At 36.6% G+C, this 23,994-nt stretch overlaps 1 protein-coding gene across 9 annotated transcripts in view; it reads left to right on the forward strand.

The window, feature by feature from the left end:
* Window positions 1–23,584, forward strand: part of CEP85L (centrosomal protein 85L) — a 212,696-nt gene extending 189,112 nt beyond the window's left edge. For 8 of the 9 annotated variants that reach the window (XM_082474597.1, XM_082474593.1, XM_082474598.1 and 5 more), the window contains 3 exons: window positions 12,417–12,521; window positions 14,615–14,846; window positions 19,044–23,584. In XM_082474597.1, coding sequence (XP_082330723.1) covers window positions 12,417–12,521; window positions 14,615–14,846; window positions 19,044–19,207 — 501 coding nt within the window. In that variant the 3' untranslated portion in view covers window positions 19,208–23,584. Of the gene's footprint in view, window positions 1–749; window positions 3,428–12,416; window positions 12,522–14,614; window positions 14,847–19,043 lie in introns of those variants that run through there. The other variant, XM_082474601.1, reaches the window with a different exon arrangement.
* The last annotated feature ends 410 nt before the right edge of the window (window positions 23,585–23,994 follow it).

The raw sequence follows: 23,994 nt of genomic DNA on the forward strand, positions 1-23,994 counted from the left end.
GGTAAAAATAAGGCATTGTTATAGAGTGAAAATGCTATATTTAAAATACAACTATTGAACTTCCCTGGTGGCGCAGTGGTTAAGAATCCGCCTGCCAATGCAGGGGACACAGGTTTGAGCCCTGGTCCAGGAAGATCCACATGCCGCAGCAACTAAGCCCGTGCGCCACAACTACTGAGCCTGTGAGCTAAAGCCCGCGAGCCACAGCTACTGAAGCCTGCACACCTAGAGGCTGTGCTCCGCAACAAGAGAAGCCACTGCAGTGAGAAGCCCGTGCACCACAACAAAGAGTAGCCCCAACTCGCTGCAACTAGAGAAAGCCCGCGCGCAGCAACGAAAACCCAATGCAGCCAAAAATAAATAAAATAAATAAGTTTAAAAAAAGAAAATAAAATACATGTAGTTTACTACCTTGCACCAGAACTCAAATAAATACTTACCTGGTTTAGGTCAGTGGCAAGTTTATTGATTCACAACTTTGGAGGTTTGGGGAGAAATCAGTCTTCTACTAGTTATTTTGTATTTGTTGTTGAATATAGAAGAAGTTTTACTTCACGTAACAGTATATGCTGATTTTGAAATTGAGTTCAGTGTTATAAAAACACAGATTTATCTACTATTTTGTTCAGCCATCAAGATGATATTGTTAACTGGCATGAATACCTTGATTAGTAATTGATCCTTTAGAAATATTGCCTTTCCTTATATCCATGAAACCAGTGTGGCTAAACTGACTTCTCCTCTTACAGGTTTTTCTTCTGTCAATATATATACTATAAAAAGACACTTTGCAGTAGAATGTTTCCCATCATTTCCATAAACATGGCTGCAGTCAGAACGTGAATGAGTTCTTCACTGGGCATTATTACCTTCCTTCCTATTTATCCCTCAAAAGGACATTTCACCCATATAACCTTGTTTCCAGTGAGCTGCTATCTTTGTATGTTATCATTGTAATCTTTTGGCAGAGGAGATACAAAGTAAAAAAGTTTGTTATGTTTACTTGTTTTCTCTAACATGTTAAAAAGTTTTCTCATTAAAAGAACTTACGCATTTAAATGGCCTTTCTGAATTGACAGCTATCAATGAATGATTATAATATTACAAAGTAAGAATGACACTTTTAAAAGTCTTTAAGACTGTTCACTTTTAATGGCATGGTTGGGACCACCAATCTCAAAACTGTGACAGTCTGTCCTATTTATAACACTTCAAGAGAAGACGTTTCCACAGCCTCAGAAGATTTTATTCCAATTTTTAGCAATCTCTCTTATTAAGGCTTTCATCAAACAGGTTTTTTCAGTAGATACGGTGAGAAAATGGGTCATAATCCAATACAATGTCATATAGGCAGAATATAATTTTTCTTTAACCTAAATAAATATTGATTTAATGTTTTTCATTATTATCGTATGATTTTATCTCCTATTTTTTATGTTATCCTAGTTTTGTAATGTGTCCTGACATGAAGTTCTTTCTTCCCAAAGTTTTTTAATTTTTAAAAATTTTACCTATGTGTAAATGCTTTATATAATGCATGAAAAACTGTAAATATTCTCATCAGAAATCAACACTAATTTTTGAAAATCCTAACAGCCAAAAATATGTATTCTATCAAAGGAAAAGTAGATTTTTAAAAAATAAGCTTTCTCTCTAGTCTTTGTACTTAGAAAGAGAAAAAATCTTTAGTGTATAGGCCTTTTGTGTGCACAGTATAGTTGTTAATTAAAATCTTAGAATAAGATATGTAAAAGGTGGATTTAACTTTTGAAAAGTCAGTTCTTTGTGTCTGAGGTGGGAAGTTGCAGGAAGGGAGTCAGCTCACTTGAATCATGAGAGAGTATTCTTGAGCCTGTGCTATGAGTGGTCACCAAACCTATATGGATATTCAAAGTACTTGGGATGCTTTTTAAAATACAGATTTCTGGGCCCCATTGTGACTCTGATGAGTCAGTATCTCTGGGGTGAAGCTTGAAATAATGTATTATTAACAAGTTCTCTAGGCAGTGCTTCCGTATAGCCTAGTAGTAGTCCTAGTCCCAGAGCCTGTAGGAAGTATTGTACAATCCTCAGCTTGCTCATGGGACCACAAGTGGGACTTGACTGGGAAGACTGAGATTTAAGTTAAAAAAAAAAGGGTTTAATTCTGAGACACTAACCTTAGGTGTGTAATGGCATGTTTAAACTCTTTTGGTAGCTCTTGCTTTATAAGCCTGAGAAAATCAGGACCTGGAAGAAAAGGAACCCAGGCAAGTGGTGTTTTTTTTTTATATTGTGCTGATTTTTTAATAACAGTTTTATCGATATATAGTTCACACACCCTATAGTTCACCCATTTAAAGTATACAATTCAGAGGGACTTCCCTGGTGGTCCAGTGGTTAAGACTCCGCGCTTCCAACGCAGGGGGCGCAGGTTTGATCCCTGGTCGGGGAGCTAAGATCCCGCAAGCCAAGTGGCCAAAAATAAATATACAATTCAGTAATTTGTAGTATACTCACAGATGTATGGAACCAAGACCACAGTCAATTTTAGAACATTTTTGTCACCTCCAAAAGTAACACCTTTAGCTGTCACTTTCTTAAAGCCCATGCCCTCCTCAGCATAAGCAATCACTAATCTACTAACTGTATTTATAGATTTGCCTGCTCTTAGACATTTTATATAAATGTAATATGTGGTCTTTTGTGACTCTTTCTCTGACCACACCAGTTGTTGAGCTCCATTAATTGCCAGCTCAACACTCTGCTGTTTTCAGCAATGCCCTGTGGCATAAATTGCTTCATAGACTGATCCATTCTGGCTCCTTTGAAGGACTAGCTTCCTGGGTTAATGTTTGAGATTTTTACTGTTCCCAGGAGTGTCCTTCCCAGCTGTCTCTGTTACTGTTTCTCTCTTGCAAGCTAGCCAGCCTGCAGTAGAGCCTGTTGCTCCAATGAATCTAACACTGTCCTCCCAACTGCCTTTGCCACAATCTCCCACTGTTTTGAGAGTGCCCTTAGGACTGAACTTCATACTCTGTTGCAAAAGAATTCAGTTCCTTTAGGGAGACCTTCAGTGGTCTCTGTTGTGTGGCCTGCTTCTCCCCAGGCAGAATCTCTGAGCCTAGTCATTGTGGGTGGGAACAGTGTCAAGATTCTGAGTGACTCTAGCTGAGCGCTAGTGGAGGGAGGGTGGGCAGCAGCTCTAGGTCTCTCGGCTTGCCTCTTTCAGTGGATACTCCTGCCCCGGAAGCCAACGCAAGGGCGGTCAGGGCCCCAGTATTCTCGTGGCTACACCCCAGGTAAAGCCTTCCTCCCTTGAGGTGGCCTGGGCGGAAGAACGGAGCCCCCACCTTTTGGCTGCACTTGCCTGGAACTTAGCTTCAGCTACAGATGAGAAGTGCTGGTGCCCTGCCCTTCCTAGGAAGACAGCAGTGCAACTAGGAGTGGGGGGGTGGGGTAGGGGGGAGGGAGCCCTCTCTGTTCTTGACTGTTCCAGTCTGGAGTTTCCATCTTGCTTAGCTGTGAGAGGGTAGGAATCAAGTGGATTTTGTTTCAGATACCACAGACTTCAGCTCTTCTGAGTTTTAGTAGCTTTTCTTGAATATGTTTCTTCATTTGCTTGTATGAACCATTTCCAGAAGCTTTAAATGTGTTATTTTATGGTTTTTCACCAGTTTCCTTGGGGAGCAGGTCTGAGGAGCTCCTCATGCCATCATGCTGAAAGCAGAGCCCTCAGGCAGATTGTTTTTAAAATTATATCAGGTAGCAAGATGATAGTTAAGAAAGGAATTTGAGCTGTACACTATCTTCAATTATTATTAAACAGAAACCTAAAAAATTGCAATTTTTATGGTGCTTGCATATTCCTTAGTTTTACAAATATTTTGAAAATTCCCTTTTATCAGTATGGAAGAATGAGGAAAAGGGGTTTAATATTTGTCCACACTTAAGCCAAAGTGAGAAATAGAACCTCTGTTGCCAAATGCAGAGGTGTCAGTGATGATGCTAGTGATGATATTACATGGTACAGGAGCGGTTCTTTCTGGTTTGTGTTTATTATCTCTAAGCCTCAACAGTAATCTTACAAGGTAAGAAAGAGCATATTTTTATACATGAAGTTGCTGAGATTTTAAAAGGTGTGCCCAAGGTCTCAGCTGAGATTCTAATTCATGTCTGTCTGACCTCAGAGTTTGTGCCTTGGGCATTAATCCTGGATGTCTCAAAGTGAAAAGTCCCAAGAAAAAGAAGAAAACATGTTAGTCTGACTTCTTCCTTGTGTAAGCCTTAGGGGAGAGAATTGTTTTAAGGGTCTTTTCCTGGAATGAAAGATATTTAAACTGGAGCATACTGGGAAACTAGTCTTCTGCGGAAAGCACCTTATGCTCAGTTACCTAGAAGTACAATTTGGAAATTTTGTCTCCAAAGTGAAATTTTTTAGTACATTACACTCTACAGTGTGGTGGCATTATTTGCTCCTTGAGATAAATAAAGTGCCTTTTTTTTCTATACATTTATTTCAAGAGCTTTATAATGGGTACACTAAGGTCTTTGAACATTCCTTATCCAGTTCAGCACTTAGCACAGTGCCTTGTGCATAAAAGAGGCTCAGTAACTGTTTTGAATGAGTAAACACAGCTTCTAACTTAAACAAAACTAGGTGTTAAATAGTTACTTTTTCATATTTTGTCATTTATTCACCAATTCAGCTCATTTAGTAATTGTTAACTGAGTTTCTACCATGGGCTAGGCACTCTTCTAGGGGATAACTAGTGAAAAAAGACAAAAAAACCTTTCTCCACAAGAAAATTCACCCATAGTGCTGAATTTGTAACGGGCTCTCTTTTATTGTTGTTTTGTTTTGTGGGGTTTTTTTTTTGTTGTTGTTGTTTTTAAATTTGGGCCACACCACGCATCATGTGGGATCTTAGTTCCCCGACCAGAGATTGAACCTGCACTGGTCCACTGGTCCGCCAGGGAAGTCCCTGGAATGGGCCCTTTTTTTCCCCCAGCTTTATTGAAGTATAGTTGACAAATAAAATTGTAAGATATTTAAAGTGTATATCATGGTGATTTTTTTTTTATCATGGTGATTTGAAATAAGAAATGGGCTTTTAAATATTAGCATAAGAAGAAAGGAATTAGTGTTAGTTGCATAAATATTTTGTACTAGGTAAAAGTAATTTAGGCTTTTTGATTGTAAGCAACAGATTCAATTCAATTCAATTTAGCCCAAGCAAAAATAGTAGAATATACTGTATTACAAGAATGCAGAGATATCTGTGGAATCCATAGGTAGGAATGAAGCCTGGCTTCAGGAAGGAAGAGGCTTTGTTGCTGCTCGCATTTCCGTCTGTTTCAGTCTCTTTTCTCTCTCTGCAGACTGACTTCCTTTCCTCCTTTAGCTCATATGGCAGAATATGGCTTTCCCACAGCCCTGAAGTTCTATAGTTCATTTCCCACCACCTGCAGAGACTAACTCATAGACTCTGGGTCTCACTCCCTCAGGTTTGGTCAAGTGTTCATTCAGCCTGACCCAGTGAGCTATAACCCAAGAATGTAGAATCCCAGTACAAATATGACTTACTTATGTATGATTCATGGGATTTGTGAATAGGCAGGCATCCAAAGGTATTGTCTACATATATACCACATAATTTTCACAGTACTTTACAAGGTTGGAAAATCTTTCTGATGAATTTGGAGCCTAGAAAGGTTGAATAACTTACCCATGATTACACAACACGTAAGCTGTGCACCCAGAACCTAATTTTGTCTGACTCCAAAATCTTATCTTGTTACCATTAACTCTATACTTTCTTTCTCTCAAACTGCTATAACATTAGTTTCAGGTGTACAAAATAGTGATTTGATATTTTTATATGTTGCGAAATGATCACCACAGTAAGTCTAATAATTAACATCCATCACCACAGTTAAATTTTTTTTTCTTGTGATGAGAACATTTAAGATCTACTCTCAGCAACTCAAATGTACAATACAGTATTGTTAACTATAGCCACCATGCTGTACATTACATCACCAGGACTTATTTTAAAACTGGAATTTTATACCTTTTGACCCCCTTTGCTCATTCCCTCCCCACTCCCACTCCCTCCCCTCTGGCAACCACACATCTGTTCTCTGTTATCTCTGAGTTTGGTTTTTTTTTTTTTTATATTTCACATATAAGTGAAATCATACAGTATGTCTTTCTCTGTCTGACTTATTTCACTTAGCAGTATGTGCACAAGCTCCATCCATGTTGTTGCAAGTGGCAAGATTTCATTCTTTTTATGGCTGAATAATATTCCATTGTGTGTGTGTGTGTGTGTGTGTGTGTATTATATAAAATCACATTTTCCTCATCCATTCATCCATTGAGGGACACTTAGGTTGCTTCCATGTCTTGGCTATTATAGATAATGCTGCAGTGAACAGTGGGGAGCACATATCTTTTCAAGTTAGTGTTTTCATTTCTGTTGGATAAATTCCCAGAACTGGAATTGCTGGATCACATGGCAGCTCTATTTTTAGTTTCCTGAGGAACCTCCATGCTGCTCTCCGTAGTGGCTGCACCAATTTACATTTCCACCAACAGTGCACAAGGGTTCCCTTTTTCTCTACATCCTAGCTAACACTTATCTCTTTTTGATAATAACCACCCTGACAGGTGTGAGGTGATCTCATTGTGGTTTTGATGTACATTTCCCTGATGATTAGTGAAGTTGAGCAACTTTTCATGTGCCTGTTGGCCATTTGAATATCTTCTTTGGAAAAATGTCTATTTAAGCTTTTACCCATTTTAAATTAGATTTTTTTTTAAGCTCTTGAGTTGTATAAATTCTTTACATATTTTGGATATTAACCCCTTATCAGATACATTATTTGCAAATATTTTCTACGATTCTGTAGGTTGCCTTTTCATTTTGTTGGTGGTTTCCTTTGCTGTGCAGAAGCTTTTTCGTTTGATATAGCACCCTCCCCTTTTTATATTTTTGATGCCACAATTTATCTTGTCTATCCATTAACAAATTATTGTAGTTATAGTTATTTCTACTACTTTTGCCTTTTAACCTTCATAGTAGCTTGATAAGTGATTAACCTACCACCTTTACAACATTAGATTATTCTGAATTTTACAATATATTTACCTTTACTAGTGAGATTTATACTTATCCTGTTACTAATTAGTACTCTTTTGTTTCAGCTTAAAGAGTCCCTTTAACATTTCTTGTGAGGCCAGTCTAGTGGTGATGAACTCCTTCAGCTGTTGCTTGTCTGGAAAACTCTTTATTTCTCCTTCAATACTGAAGGACAACTTTCCAAGTGGAATGTTATTGGTTGGCAGTTCTTTCCCTCCCCTCCACCCCAGCACTTTGAATATATAGTGCCACATTCTTCTGGCCTGCAAAGTTTCTGCTGAAAAAATCTTCTGATAGCATCATGGGCTTTCCCTTGCATGTAATAAGTTGTTTTTCTCTTGCTGCTTGTAAGATTCTCTCCTCTTTAACTTTTGACAGTTTCATTATAATGTGCCTTGCAGTGGGTCTCTTTGGATTCATCTTCTTTGGAACTCTTAGATTCCTGGATCTGGATGTCTGTTTCCTTCCCCAGGTTATGGAAGTTTTCAGCCATTACTTCCCTTAAGTTTTCTGTCTCTTTCTCTCTCTCACTCCTCCTTCTGGAACGCCTATAATGTGAATGTTGGTCTGCCTAATGTTGTCCCATAAGTCCCTCAGACTATCTTCATTCTTTTTTTCTTTTTACTGCTCTGATTGGCTGAGTTTCACTGCCCTGTCTTCAGATGTACTGATCCTTTGCTCTGCCTCATCTAGTCTGCTATTAAACACCCCCTATTGTATTTTTCAGTTCAGTTATTGTATTCTTCAGCTCTGTGACTTCCATTTGGTACTATCTTATACTTTTTCTGTCTGTGTTGAAATTGTCACTTTGTTCTTGTTTTGTTCGCCTTACCTTGGTGAGCATCTTTATGACCATTATTTTGAAGTGTTTATCAGGTAAACCACTTTTCTGTTTTATTAAGGTCTTTTTCTTTGGTTTTATCTTATTCTTAAATTTGGAACATATTCATTTTCCTTGACTCTCTGTGTTGGTTTCTATGTATTAGATAGAACAGCTGTCTCGCCCAGTCTTGAACGAATGGATGGCCTCGTGTAGGAGATGAACTTTTCTTAACTAGTTTTTAAAAAGATGTTGAGAGAAAAATATTAAATTTTATTAAAAGAATATATTCTTCTTATTAATGATTTATAAATGCCATTATCTTGTTAAGTATGTATGCTCTTTATTAATTGCTATTTCTTATGACAGTAGCACTATTATCTTACCTTTTATGTATAGTTACAAATGCTATTGCAAAAATAGTGTGCTTGTATTAATAAAATCATAACAGTTACTATGAAGCCTTTCGACTGTTCTCAGCAATAAACTTAAAGTGACTGACTTATACCTTGTGTCTAGATAATTGAAATATGTTCAATAAAGTGACAATCAAAAGAATTCAGAGGAACTTGCTTTTTAAGATTTTTTTGGTTGTTTTTGTTGTTTGATTTAACTAGACACAATAAATTTAAGGTCTGTAGCATAAATCCTATTGTAATGTATAGGCAGGTTAGTAGACTAGTATATAAAAATTGGACATATTACCTTATTAGAAACTTTTCCAGTTTATAATCTAGGGATAAGTTTAGTTTCATTTGTGGTATTTATGTTAAGGTTTATTTTGAAGACATGTAAATTACTTTCAAAAATATTGTGTCATATTCCAGTGAGCAAGATTAAGAGGTACAAACTTGCAGTTACAAAATAAATGAGTCACAGGAGTGAAATGTACAGTGGGGGGAATATAGTCAATAATATTGTAATAACTTTGTATGGTGACAGATGGTAACTAGACTTACCATGGTGATCATTTTGTCATGTATAGAAATATCAGATCACTATGTCATGTACCTCCAATTAACATAGTGTAGGTCAGTTATACTGCTAAAATACACACACATGCACAGTGTCATATTTCAAAAAAGGAGTTTGTTTCTTTCCTAGGATTCTCTATTTATACTTCTCTTGGTAATCTTACCCAGTCTTACGGCTTTAAATATAATGTGTGTGCTCACTGCTCCCTAATTTTTATCTCCAGCTCAAAGTGCTCCCCTGATCTTACAATTTGTATATCCAATTGCCTTCTCAACGTCATCACTTGATGTATTAGACATAACATGTTCAAGACTGAATTTCTTATTCCCCTAAGCCAAAAAATAATAAACCTGCTACACCTTCCATATTTCCCATATCTATTAATGACAGATCTGCCCTTCTGTTTGCTCTGTCTGGAAACCTTAAGACTTATTCTTGACTTCTCTTCTGCCTAACATTTTGTGAGCAAATCCTGTTTTCTTCAAAATATATCTAGCATCTGGCACCTTCTCCCGACCTCCACTGTTGTGCCACCCTGGTTCAAGCCATCCTCATTCTTTATCTGGATTATTTCTTTCTGCTTCCACCCTTGCTTGCCCACAGTGTTTTCTCAGCAACCTGAGTGAGCTGTTAAACAAATATCAGATCACATCATATCTTCATAGTACCCTTCAGAGGTTCCTCATTTTTTCCTGAGTAAAAAAATCAAAGTTCGTAACACTGGCTTAGAAGAGCTTATGTAGTCAATTCCCCACCTCGCCTTCCTTCTCTGACTTGATCTCTTACTCTTTTCTGTCATCCTGGCTCTCTTGCTTTTTCTCAAACAGAAGAGACACCATCCGCCTCAGAGCCTTTGCACTGACTGAAACATACTCTCTAGATACCTATGGGACACAGTCTCTCACCTCCTTCAAGACTTTGCTCAGCTGTCACTTTTTTCCATGAGCCCTTATTCTACCCCATTTGAGATTTTAATCCCCCTGCCTCACCATGCCCGATTTATTCTCCAAAGCACGAGGCAAGTCCCAGTGTATGATGCTACGTAACTTACATATTTATTATGTTTATTTTCTTTGGTCTTTTCCCTCCTGGTACAAGTTCCACAAGGACCAAGTGTTTTGACTGTTGTGTTCATTGGTGTACCATCCAGTGAACAGGTAGTGCTTGGCTGTAATTTCTGCTAAATGAATGATTGTAGGAAGGAATGTGTTTGTGGGACTCTTGTATGGCGTGCAGGGCAGGGTGGGGTCGGTTGCTTGCTGTGTTTCTATGGTAGAACTGCTAACGTCAGCGGCTTTCAAAACACTTCCTCCTAAACTGGGTTTGTGGAGTACATAGAACACGCTGAGTCAGGCACATTTGGCCTTCCTTCATCGGAGCTATTTGCATGTGCGCCAAAAAATGGTTAGCGTTTCTGGATATTTACATCAAAATAAGAAATGAATTTAAAACCACTTTCAACTGCAAGAATGATTGTGATCAATACCTGTGGATTAGTAACTGAGACTTTAAAAAATCATTATTAAACAGGAAATTTAAAGAGAAATTGTAGACATTTAAAAATGAATTCGTTTTTAACTTCAGTAATCCCATTCTAAGCTTAGTAGAGATTCCCTTCACCTTGCTTTTTTCTTAAACTTTAAACATGTGCTTTTTCATACAATTTGGGATAGAGAAGTAATTAATCTTTTAGGTGAAATGTTACTGTCAGACAGCTATAGCACTCACACCTAGTATTATCCTATAAGTTGTATAGCATTTGGTCTTACTAGAATGTGTCTGTGAACTCTTTCTTCTATTAAAGGGCTTCTTGATTAGTGCCTTTGAACCTAACCAACATAACATGTTAAGCTTAATGTATTTCCCAAATTCAATTTTCCTTCTTATGACAAACAGCACTACTGCCAGACATTTCTGGTTTATTCTGATGGAGATTACCTTTTTCTTCACTGATTTAAATTTAGTCTTACACAGTAACGTATTAGTCAGATTTATTAGCTACTTATTAGTCACATTCAACATGATAAAAATAAAAACCACTATAATCTTCTAAAGAATTACATTACAGCATTGTGAAAATACCTCTCTTGGGTTCTGTTTTCACTGTTAAAATATGAGATTTAGAGTAGTTTATTTGTGGTGCCTTTCTTCTACAATTCTAATAAAATAAACAGTCACAAATCTTAAGAAAATTTAGGATGAATTCTGGATTCTAGCTGAATAATCTTGTCATGCCAGTAAGTATGAGTTTTTAGCTAGGTAAATAAATCCCAATATATCATTCAATCAAATGGGTTTTGATTCAGTTACAAAGGAAGTTCAATATCCAAAAATATATATTTTCAGATAGCCCATGTGACTTTGTACTATGGAATTCATCTTTGTGGAATATAAAACAAGTTTTCCCTGGAAGAAAATGTACTTGTTATAGAGCTTGATTCATCTGTATCCAACTTTTGAGTAATTAAATATAGTATTTTTACAGAGTTTAGCAGACAAATGAAATTAAAAAGCAACAAGGTTGAATACTGTTACTGAGAAAACTGTTTTATATTTAGAGTCTTATCTCAACCCATGGTGACAGCTATCCTCTCTTATTCCATCCAGAGATAATGTGAGGGAAGAAAAAAAAACCTTCACAGTAGATTGTGTGCTATTTAGGTCATCAGCATTCTCAGGTATTTTCAGAGTTGAGACTAAATATAGACCTGAAGCAAAAAATAATGAAATTTCTTCTTTAGTCATGTTTATTGATCTTGTGGTTTAAAAGGGGAAAAGTTGATAGAAAAAAAAATCACTGATAAGTACAAGGTTTATGGCAAGTTCTTCTTTGGTGTGTAGCTGAAAATCAGATTTGTAAGCTGAAATGACCCAAGCACTCTTAAAATATCCTATATTCTGCTTTGGTATACTCAAGATTATCTCACAACAGTATCATGTCTGAATAATTTATAATTTTATAATGGAGTTGAGAGATTAGTTTATCTAAGTCCCATAATAGACCTTTGCCCTGAATTGAACATCATATTCACAGCTTGGAATACTATACACTGAGAGAGGGTGTTTAGCTGTTTCAAATGATAGAAAACAGGGACAGTCTTATGATCTTATTATCTTGTACCTTATTAATCATAAGAAAAAGGGTTTTTTTAAAGTATAGATTTGTTAATACACTCCCAATATATAAACAAAAATCAATAAAATAAGAACTGTTTGTAATATAGTTGTTAAACAGCAACTTTAGATTTAACATGTTTTACCCAGATTAAAAACTTTCTTGGTAAAGATGATATTTCTCCTTCCTCCCTCCTCTCCTGCTTTGGAATTATCCACTCTAGAAGTAATATGGATTGATTAAGAAGTGAAGGCATCATCTTCCAAGGGGTTGGGGAGGTCAGAACATCTAAAGTATTCAGAGCCAGTATTCCTGGTTACCTACCTGATTGCATTTTGCTTTAAGCATTAACATGCTTTGCTTGCAATTCTCTTTATTCTAGTCTATGCAAGGGAAACTTTCTAAAGAAAAATTGACTACTCAGAAGATGATGGAAGAGCTGGAAAAGAAAGAAAGAAACCTTCAGAGATTAAGAACATTGCTTGATGTGAGTAAAAGAAATTCAGATAGCTTTCAAGGATGATTCAGTACCTATTTCAGTTAAAGCAAATGCCTATTTTGTACCTATTCATAAATCATTTTTTAATTGAAGACTTGATTTTGATGTGCCAGTTAATTAAATCCATTAGGTTTCTTACTAAAATTATAATCTAAAAGACAAACTTTTATTTTTCTAATGTCTTAGAAACAATTTCACAAACTTAACTATAGCAAAGTCAAATGGTATATAGAGATTAGATCCTAAAGTCATCAAATGATGCACAAGTTGAATATAAAATATAAACAAAATTACCCTTGAAAATCCTTAAGGAAGGTGCAATGTAGACACTTCATCACTGGAACTGGTCATACTTTCTTCATTTAATTATGAGATGAAATACTTGGCTTGCATTTAAGGACATGTTATACAAAAAAATGCTTATTTTAGTTTTTGAGTTGTCATCATGACATTTTCCTCTAAATACTTAGGAATGCATCTCCAAAACTTAGGGACAGTTTCCTATATAACCATTTCACCATTGTCACACCCAATAAGAATAATAATTTTCCTTGACGTTTGATAATACCTAGTCTTAGGAAAATTTCCCCCCTTCTTCCCCAAATGTTTTTTTTTTTTAACATCTTTATTGGAGTATAATTGCTTTACAATGGTGTGTTAGTTTCTGCTGTATAACAAAGTAAATCAGCTGTACGTATACATATGTCCCCATATCCCCTCCCTCTTGCTCCCCAAGTGTTTTTTATAGTGGCTGTTGAAACCAGCATTCAAACAAGGACCATGTGTTGTGTTTCATTTTGTCTTATAAAGCTAAAGTTTCTTTCTTCTCCCTGAAGAAACTGGGCATTTTGTCTTACAAACTTGTAAACTTGTCACACCTAGATTCGTGTGATTGCTTCCGCATGGTGTCATTTATCTTGTTCTCTACCCCCTGTATTTCTTGTAAGCTAGAAGTTAAAGCTAAAGATATTAGATTCAGTGCAAACATTTTTTGGCACGAATACTTTGTAGGTATTGTTCACATCATCAAATTATACGTGTTTGTTTACCCCACTTTAAGTGTCACAAATACCCATCTCACTGGGTTAAGGTGGTGACAGACTGATTCTTTCCATTGTAGCATTTTAGCCTCTGCAGTCAGCAGTTAATGGGGTTGTTGATATTTAGGCAAGTGTGTGAATGTGCAGTTTGCCAGCACCCTTTCCCTTGATGGTTTTAGCATACACCAGTGATCATTGTCTGAATCATTAGATGATTAAAACAACAGTAATTTTTTCTAATTATATCATTCCCTTTACATTTATTAGCTGGCATTCGTCTATAAAAAATTGTATTTTCCTCATCAACCCAGGCTATTTGGCTTTTCTGAAATACAGTTCCAACTGGAAAGCTAGTTAAACTTACCTTTAATTAGCAGTTTTCAGGATGAGGAGTAAATGGTGATAATTTGGGGAAGAGGTGAGTGTAGCTTTTTCTGAGCATAATAAATCATGAGTTTGTACTGATACTCCCAATTCAAATTTAACAATTCAGAGTTGTTTGGGGTTTTTTTTCCTTTGATTTTATATTTTTATTTCTTTTTCTCTTACACTGAAAAGTTTGGTTCCTGTCAACATTAACATAGTAACATATATACTTTTTTCCCAGTGTACAAAAAACAGTTTCAGAGTAACTAAATCACTATTGCTACTAACAGTAAAACTGTAGGATGAGGTTTAAATTTTCTTTGCAGTTCTTTTTGTTCTTGGGATACATCTCATAGCAAAATATATACACAACCAAGGTACTTTTTATGTGAGACCGTGAGAGACCCCCTAGAAACTGAGACTGTTTGAATTCATGTTTCCTCTCTCAGGTTTACTCTAGGCCATCAGATGGCACCCTTTCCACTATTTAAATTCTTTTTCTCTCCCTTTTTATTTTTCCTGCTGTATGTATGCAGTTAAATTTGGTTAATGTGCATGTAATATGATTCCGCTGTTTCCTTTATAGAATTGGATGGGGGAATGTTAACCTTTATGGCTTTTGAGTACCTTTCCTCTGTCTAACAACCAGATTTTTGCTTTCTTTATCCACTGCAGAACCAAAGACAAACAGAAGAGACCTGCTCTTTATTGGATCAGGGCCAGGAAGCAGACCAATCCAGGCCGCAGACCGTTCTTTCCAAAAGGCCACTATTTGATTTGAGTGTGATTGATCAGCTGTTCAAGGAAATGTCCTATTGTTTGTTTGACTTGAAAGCATTGTGTAGTATTCTTAATCAGCGTGCTCAGGGCAAAGAGCCTAATCTTTCATTATTACTGGGAATCAGATGTAAGTGGCTAATGACTTGTTCTTACTGTATTGTATTGCTTAACAATTAGAAACATGTCTCCATGAATCCGGAACTTCTGACTGCCTTTTCCCTATTTGTTTTTCTTCTGACTGCCTTTTCCCTATTTGTTTTTATCTCCTTTCCTACTTAGATTTGTATATTTCTGAATCAGTCTGTGGGTCTGAATACCTGTTCCTTCTTCATTGCTAGAACTTGCCTCATTATGCTTGTAGAAATGAGCAGGGTCATAGCTGATATGGACTGCCACTCGGAAGAATGCCTATAAATCCACCTGCCAGGGGATGTTTCCTCTGCTGATTCTGTTACTATGTGACTGGAATGGTAGTTAGCTGTGATTTCCTGATTACTCTTCTAAAAGTAATGATTCTCTTTGCTTTCATGTGGCAGTTGTATTAAATTAATGACCCAGCCATCAGTCCACTGGCAAAATATTTGAGAGCAGGTACTCATAAGCTTTCTTATGTATGTTCTATGGCAGCTGTTTAATGTAAGTGCCAATGCTGTCACATGAGCCAGTTTTCATGGCCCATAGATCTGTTGCCTTTGTGATGCACACCTGCTGGCTTTGTCCCTTCCAATGTGACACCCACCCATTCTGCCTCAGTTCTGCCTTCCTGAACACATAATGGTGAGAACCGCCACAAGAATATCCTAGTGTCTCTTCCTGTCTGTGCTAATTTTGCTGGAACACTCAACTTACATGGCTCTAAATTATTATAATATTGACATGTTGGTCTCTTTTAAATATGGAGGAAATGGACTTCAGTAAGGAGATATGAGGGGAGTAAGACCGTAGTGTTTATCTACCAACATGTTTGTATTGAGTAGTTCCCTAATAATATGGTTAATATGTGACTGAGTGGAGACTAGTTTTGTTTCCAGTTTCATCAAAAAGATTCTACTGTCTTGCCTCATAGTAGTTATTTTGGCAAACCAAATAATACTCCTGATCGAAGTATCTCACTTGTTAAATGAAACATGTAACTGTACTCAGAGATGTCAGCAGAATTTTCCCCTCCACTTCATAAATGTGAGAACACATATATGAGTGCGGGTATGTAAAAAACACTTTTTTAAAAAAATTGAAGTATAGTTGATTTACAGTGTTGTGTTTTAGTTTCTGGTGTACAGAAAAGCAATTCAGTTATACATATAAAATATTTATTCTTTTTCATTATAGCTTATTATAAGACATTGGATATAGGTCCCAGGAAGACCTTGCTGTTTATTTTATATATAGTAGTTTGTATCTGCTAATCCCAGACTCCTAGTTTATCCTCCTTCCCCTTTCCTCTCTGGTAATGAAAGGTCTGTCTTCTATGTCTGTGAGTCTGTTTCTGTTTCATAGATACGTTCATTTGTGTCGTATTTTGGATTCCACATATAAGAGATATCATATGGTATTTGTCTTTCTCGTTCTGACTTACTTCGCATAGTATGATAATCTCTAGGTCCATCCATGTTGCCGCAAGTGGCATTATTTCATTCTTTTTATGGCAGCTCTATTTTTGGTTTTTTGAGGAACCTCCATACTGTTTCTCCATAGTGGCTGTACCAATTTACATTCCCACCAACAGTGCAAGAGGGTTCCCTTTTCTCCACACCCTCTCCAGCTTTTATTGTTTGTAGATTTTTTGATGATGGCCATTCTGACTGGTGTGGTGGTACTTCATTGTAGTTTTGATTTGCATTTCTCTGGTAATTAGCGACGTTGAGCATCTTTTCCTGTGCCTGTTGTCCATCTGTATGTCTTCTTTGGAGAATTGTCTGTTTAGGTCTTCTGCCCATTTTTTGATTGGGTTGTTTCTTTTTAAAAAACACTTTAATGTTTAAGTATATTCACTCACTCAGTAAACGTTTATCAAATGCCTTCTATGGTCCAAGCACTAAAGTGCTGATAATGCAGATAAGTTGAATACAGCCCTTGCTCACACATTAACCAAAATATTACAGCATTGTGGTACGTACTGTAATTGAAATGTGATCAGAGGGCAGTGGGAGCACAAGGGAATAAAGCAACTAAATCTACTTGGGAAGGGCTGTGAAGGCTCCATGGAGTAGCTGGTGTTTGGCTTGAATCTTAAAGGAGGAGAGGTTTGCCAGGTGAACATGGGGTGTTTAGTTAGCAGTGATCTCTTGGAGCAAGAAATAAAAGCTCACACACAAAAGACTGGTTTTCTCCACCATTTTAGAGCTGGTCACCCCTTCAGTTACTTTGTAACCTTCTACATCTGCACTGTCCTGTGTAGCATTTATTACTTTTTCAGTACCAGGATAAGAGCATGCTCCTAATGTGAACAGAAGGGAGACTCAGCACCTCCCCCGCACAGTGTACAGCCCTTCCAGTCTTCAAAGTCTAACCCCGGAACCCTTACCTTATAGGCTGGCATTGTGCAAATTTGACCAGCCAGCTGATTTCTCAAAAACAATGGAGGTGTTTTGAACCCTTATCTCATCACTCCATCAGTTATCTGTTGATACTGTTCACCCCTCCCTTCTTAAGTCTGGGCTACCATGGTTTCCATGACATCATTCTCTAGGTTCTGCTTCTACCTTTATGACTGCTCAGCCTCAATCTGTGAAATTCTCCACCACTTAAATACTGGCGGTCGCCCAGGAAACTTTTCTTGTTGGTCTTTTGTTTCTATTTACTTTCTCTGAGTAATCTTGTACATATCCACTTGTTTGCTGTTTTCTCTACACCTTTGACCCATACAGACATTCATCTCTCACCCTGCCTAGAATGTCCCTTTTGGGCTCCTGATTGTACTCACCTGTACATTAGAACCAGCAGTTTCATAGGTATCGCAGACTCAATGTATTTGAAACAGAACCTACTTTTCTTTCCTCCCTACCCCAAACCTGTTCCTCCTCTCAATGAGTAGAACCACTATCCACCTATCACCCCAACCCAGATTTTATCCTCCACCCTACTCGTTCCCCCATCTGTGCCCCGTGTCCAGTCCCTGGCCCCTTTCCAAGCTGATTGATAATCGAACTTCTTCATGTCTATGAGTCCCTTCCTACTTGTGACGTTTATTCCTGCTGCCACATCGCCACTGCACTGTTGCCTTAATTCAAGCTTTCGTAGTCCTTCGTCTGGACTGGTTTCTCTGCCAAGCCTGGTGCCCGCCCCACCCCAGTCCCTCTTTACATTGCTGCCAGAGCCATCTGTCTAACCTGTGATTCTGATTTCCTAATACCCTCCCTGAGAATAGAGATAAAGGTGGCTCCCACCTGCCTCTCCAGCCTTGTTTCTTGGACCTCCCCTCTCATAATTTGTGCTCTGCCATTTTAGAGCTGGTTTTCTTGATGTTTCTCAATTTCTGTCAGACTGTTTTGTTTTCTGCTTCTGTACACCTTTGTTCATTCTGCTTCCTTGTCCCATTCAGTGAACCTGTCCCCTCTCCAGTTAGGCCTTTTTTTTCTCTTCTTTGTGCTAATGTAGCCTTTGTGTAGTGGTAGGTCACCTGTGGTACCTGACTGAATTTACTTGTTTATGAAATTGTATGTAAATCATTAAGAATAAGCCACTTTATGCATTATTTTGCTGACCTCAGCACTCAGCATAGTGCCCAGATCATGAATCATGAACAGTAAAACAGTTCAATTAATGTTTGTTAAAATAACAAGTTACCTGACTCTTATGCCTCCAATTAATTAAAAGCTAGCTAACTCAGGGCCTTACCCTCAGTGATTCAGCCATTGGGCAACTAGCTATCAGCCTGATTCAGTTGTTTAGAATCATAAGGTCCCAACACACACACACACACACACACACACACACACACACACACACTCTCGATTGTTAATACTTTGCAATCTATAAAAATATAAGATAATGCCCCTCACCACACAGTGATTTTCAGATTTTTGTCTCTGAGTTTGAAGAGAGCTGTTAGAGCATGTTCCTTTTTACTTTTGGAATATTGTCATCCATTAAACCTGTTGAATTTGTGTGTATCACTGTATGAATTTAATGCATTTTAGTTAGCAAAATTTTAAAAGGACCAAGTAGATAAGATGCATTTACTATTGAGTGATGCATAATTTGAACCTGAGCCTGACTTGTATTCAGTATACAGCATTATACTTACAATGATAATAAGTTGAAAATCCTAAAATGACTTTGTTCCCAAAAAATGTGAGATTTTCTCCATGTTTTATTTCCACAGCAATGAACTGTTCAGCTGAAGAGACTGAGAATGACCACAGCCCAGAAACACTCACTAAAAAACTGTCAGATGTATGCCAGTTACGGAGGGACATAGATGAATTACGGACCACGATATCAGACCGCTATGCTCAGGACATGGGAGACAACTGTGTAACCCAGTGACCAGTGTTGGTCCCACAGCAATAACGACCCGTTGTTACATGCTGCTGTGCTAGGTTCTTCACATTTCTTTTCAGGAGCCATGATAGAAACTTGCAAGTGACATACGACTTGCACATAGGTTTTTTTTTCTGTGGATTTGTTCTGTTGGGGAGGAATTGGAATGTGAGGAAGTATCAAAGGGGCTTATCTAATCAGGCAAAAAAATTAAATTACCATTTGAAAAATATGATAAAATGTATAAGAAAAAAATTTCTGTATTCTCAAACTACTGATTGTAGGACCAAGCTGTGAAGAGTGCCCTTCAGATAAAGGGATAGGATTTCTTTTAATCCTATAGTTTGTGTGTGTGTGTGTGTGTGTGTGTGTGTGTTCACAAAATTATAAAGATTTCTAGGATCAAAGCAAAGCTTCTAAGAAAGGCACACACTGTATTCTTGTGCTGCTTTTTTTTTCATGGAGAAGCTTGTGTTGTACTTGGGGTTTTCAAGGGCTGGCTGAACAAGAGTTCCCACAGCAGGCAAGTGTTCAAAAAGTAGTACAGCAGGCGAAACCATCTGTGTTTGAACAATCCCTGTGCTGAGATGGTGAGGTTGTAGGGTTGGGTTGATTTTAGTACTGTAGATAGGTCAGCTGTTTTTCCAGAGTGCTTGTGAATTGCCTAAGAGATGTGAAATATTGATGTGATGGTTTTCCTGTTAGCATTGTAATGTATGTATTACAAGGCAATTTAACATAATCTGAACTAATTTTAACATGTCCCTTACTATTTACAACTTTTTGTTTATATATTATATCTATCTATATCTATCTATCTATCTATATATATATATCAATGTAAACAAAGCCATATATAATTAATGCAAACCTAAGGCCTCAGATCATTATTGTAAAAGAAAGATTAACAAAGTGACTCTGGAACAATAGCTTATTTATCCAAATCTCAAATGTTTACATTTTAACAGTTTTGTATCTGTTTTAAAGTTGAAACTACTTTAAGAAAAAAATCAACCTGTAGTCTTTATATCTGAATTATCACTAGCATAAAACAAAATCTAAACCCAGGTGATATTGCAATTCCTTTTGTTAGGTAAAGTACATTAAAAACAGGGTTCTTCATAGAATACAAATTTGGCCAGGTTAGTTCTTCTTCTGGGGTACAGGCTATCACTATGAAATGCAACTGACTTTTTTGTAGACATATAATCATTTAAACTTCCAAATGAGTATTTCCCTGTTTTAATTGGTATTTTGGAAGGACTATATATTTCATTGCCTTCAGAGCATTTAAATGTACGTTCTTTTTAGTGTACTTAGTTATGGCAATCATTGTCCTTTACAAGTTGTTTTGATTTATCTCTTGATGCAACCCCAGGTCTCATTTAGGTCAAGACTAAATAACAGGTAGAAGGAATGAGGGATGTTAATCAAGCAGGAGAATATTGTTTGAGGCAAGAGCAGATCACATGTCTGTTTTCTTGCCGGGCTTATATACTGGTATAAAGGCTGCTCCTAGAAAAATACATTCCTAAATGTTTTCAGCAGTGAAAACATATTTGGGATAAGGCCTTCAAGGAAACTACCCAGGAAGACATTCAGTTCAGAAATTGGCTTATATACAGCTCTCAATAGTTATTTTATAGTTATATTTCAACAATCAGTTATAATACATTGTAAGGACGTCAGACTTTCCTTCCGTTCAGTGCCTGAGTCCTCCCTGCCCTTTTAAGTCTTTAGGATCTGGGCACTAAGAAATCAGTGCATTGTAGTGATTCTGCATCCCAAGGTCCCTAACCTAATAAGGAAGGACTTAGTCACTAGCAAGAATTTGGCTTTCTCATGTGTTCTTTTGTTTTTGAATGATGGTGGTTTGAAGACAATCAGGGAGTAGTAAATTTGTACCAAAAATCTGATGCAAAGAATTCTGCCTTATAAAAATTAAGATCTGTAAAAATGGCCCTTTACAGTAAAGTAGGTAATAGCATCTGAAATAGATAAGCCACAAGTGTAGCACACAACACTTTTACAACCTCTTTGAATAGAATCCCCTCCCCCACACCCCCAGTCTTCATAATTTTGAAAGTAAAGGTACCCTAAAATGATAGTGATAATGGGCAAATAATCACTGATTTGGGTCACTAGGTTCTTAAATTTATATGTTTGGGGGTTTTATGGTTAAACAAACTTTTGATCGTTTGTTTTGATCACTGTAGATACTTTGTTTTCCGGCTTAGTTGGGATTAAGTAATTTATATTTTTAAAAAATAAGTTAGCTTTTTAAAACTTACAGAATTTGACTTAGTTCACATATCTTGAGGTTAAAACAAATTTAACCTAGTAGAAAACTAACTAACTACTGCTGATGTATTTCAGTTCCCAAAATGTATACTCCACATAAAAAGGGGATTTAAGATGTGATAGTGTAAGTATAACCTTGAAGTATAGAATGTAATCTCTTGGAGTCTGGGTTTTGTAAAGGGGCCTAGATAATTAGTAGACAGACTTGGAGGGAATTTGGGGGGAAATAAAACTAGTAGTAGTCTAATTTGTCAGTATTTAATTTTGATTTTTATTTTTCAGAAAATTCCCCTTTCCCAAGACAACCTTTTGTGTTAGAATAGTAAGAATATCAGTATCTCATTAAAAACAAAGATTTTACTGTTAGGCTAGGTATGATGGGCAAATAGAAACACTATAGCATCTTGTCCTAGTTTGAACTAGGATATTCTTGGAAGTTATTGCAGTGATTGTATGTCTGAGGTGAAAATTAACCTAAGTTTTAAAGTAAATCTATTTGAAATTTTGCTTAAGTATTGACTAGGTAAGCCATGCCTGAATTAAAAAATAATAATAATAAGTGTGACCACTTTTTGTATTTGAAATAGGATTCAGTATTTAATGTTAACAGTATTTTATTTTAGTGAAATTTGTTTTTTGGTCATGACAATTTATTAAACTGAATTAGACTTCTTCCAGTAGCCTGTTAGAGACAATCTCAAGAGCCGGAAAGTATTGCTAAAATGGATATTGTACATTTCTGACTCACTAATGAGTTTATAAATTAATTCTGTCATAGTTCAAGACTTACTAATAGGATTCTCTTAGAGGGCATTTTTAAAGGAACTGCTTTATTGGGAAAATGTTCTTTCAGTATCACTAATAGTTTATTGAATGATACAGTAGCTGAGAACTTGGACTATATTTTTACATCACACAGTTCAGCTCAGGCACATCTTCAGTTTGGGTTATTGGCATTCTCTTATGCAGCTTTCTATCACTGTAGATATGTAATTACAGAAATAAGCAATTCTCATAACCATGCTCACTCAGACTGTGTCATTTGAAACTGCCAGTAGCTAGAGCTCTCAGAGCCAAAGTTAATTCATTTTGTTTCCATTTTTGACAGTTTTTTTTCCAGTGTTCACAAAACATAAAATTTCTAGCTTCACCCCAAAATGTCATGGTGGAAATTGCTGCATGATAATGTTCTACATTTAATCATGAAGAGGGAAAGGTTTTGGATATTTGGATTTTTTCTTATTTAAAAGAAGTATTGAGTATATAAAGAATGTAGTTTCAAATCAATAAGTCATTAACAACACTACTACAGCTGCATACAGAGAGAACCTCTTGTGCCTTTTTGCCTGCAGTAAGCATTCATTTCTATTTTACATGAGCTGTAAGAATGTTGATGATTATTGCACCTTGTTCTTCTGTAAATAGACTTGATTAGGATTTTTTTTTCCTTTTTTTTAAAGCAAGGAGCAGTTTTTCGTTACTAGGTAGATACCTTAGTAAACATGAGGGGAGGTATCAGATATATGTCTTTGGAGCCCAGCCTTTTCCCTGTTTAGTGAGCAGGAAACTCCTTTGGAGTATAGTCATTTGTGTGTATATGTGTACATATATGTATAAATAGTTATTTAAATATGTAAACATAAAATTCAGCATCACATTGGTGTGATGACAAGAAGTAGTAAGGTGCTAGGTGGTTACATTAAAAGCACAGCAGAGTGTATAATCAGTCACTATGACTGGTGGTTTTTGTAAACTAGGTTCAGTTTTTGAACCACCCAGAATACCTCATGTGTAAATACAACGGTCATGACTTAATTGAAATACAGTTATTGTAAAAAGAATGTGAAGCCACTGGTTGGCTTACGCCTTCTGATCTATCATCCTTGCCTCTTTTTTTGTAAAGGGGTTGTTTTTTTGTTTTTGCTTTTTAATAGGGTTTACAGCTAGAATTTTGAATGCCAAAGTTCTATTTATTAAATAAAAAAAGTTTTCAATGTTAATGGCTAAGTATTTTTCCACTGGACTATTGTTTGTTGATGTCGGAATTTGTATTAACAGAGAAATAAATTTTTTTATAAAAGATTTATGTCTACCAAGTGCCTAATGTTAATATAAAAATGTATTTGAAATTTCAGACTCTCTGAATTCTCAGTAAGAATATGCTGACTTGACTTTTTAAAGTTTTCTTTAAATACGCAAGAGAAAATCTTACTAGGTCGGGGACACTTCTGCCTTCTAGGTCTGTCTTACAGTTTCTCTTCAGTCATCGTAAAGCTTTTTCTCAGGGCCTTCCCCTGAAGGGCACTGAGATTTTCTGAAGGCAGGTGCTGTAACTACAAGGGCATGTCTATGCATTTCAGCTCATAGCACTGTGTCTGTACTTTGAATTTCTAAAATACTTATTTGAATCAAGTCTTCTTTCTACTTTTCCAACAGGCAAATCAGATTTCAGTTTTTTATATTGCTGAAAGCTTGGGCTGGCAAGTTATATC

Source organism: Balaenoptera physalus (genome assembly GCF_965194825.1).
Source record: "Balaenoptera physalus genome assembly, chromosome: 9".
Classification (NCBI taxonomy): domain Eukaryota; kingdom Metazoa; phylum Chordata; class Mammalia; order Artiodactyla; family Balaenopteridae; genus Balaenoptera; species Balaenoptera physalus.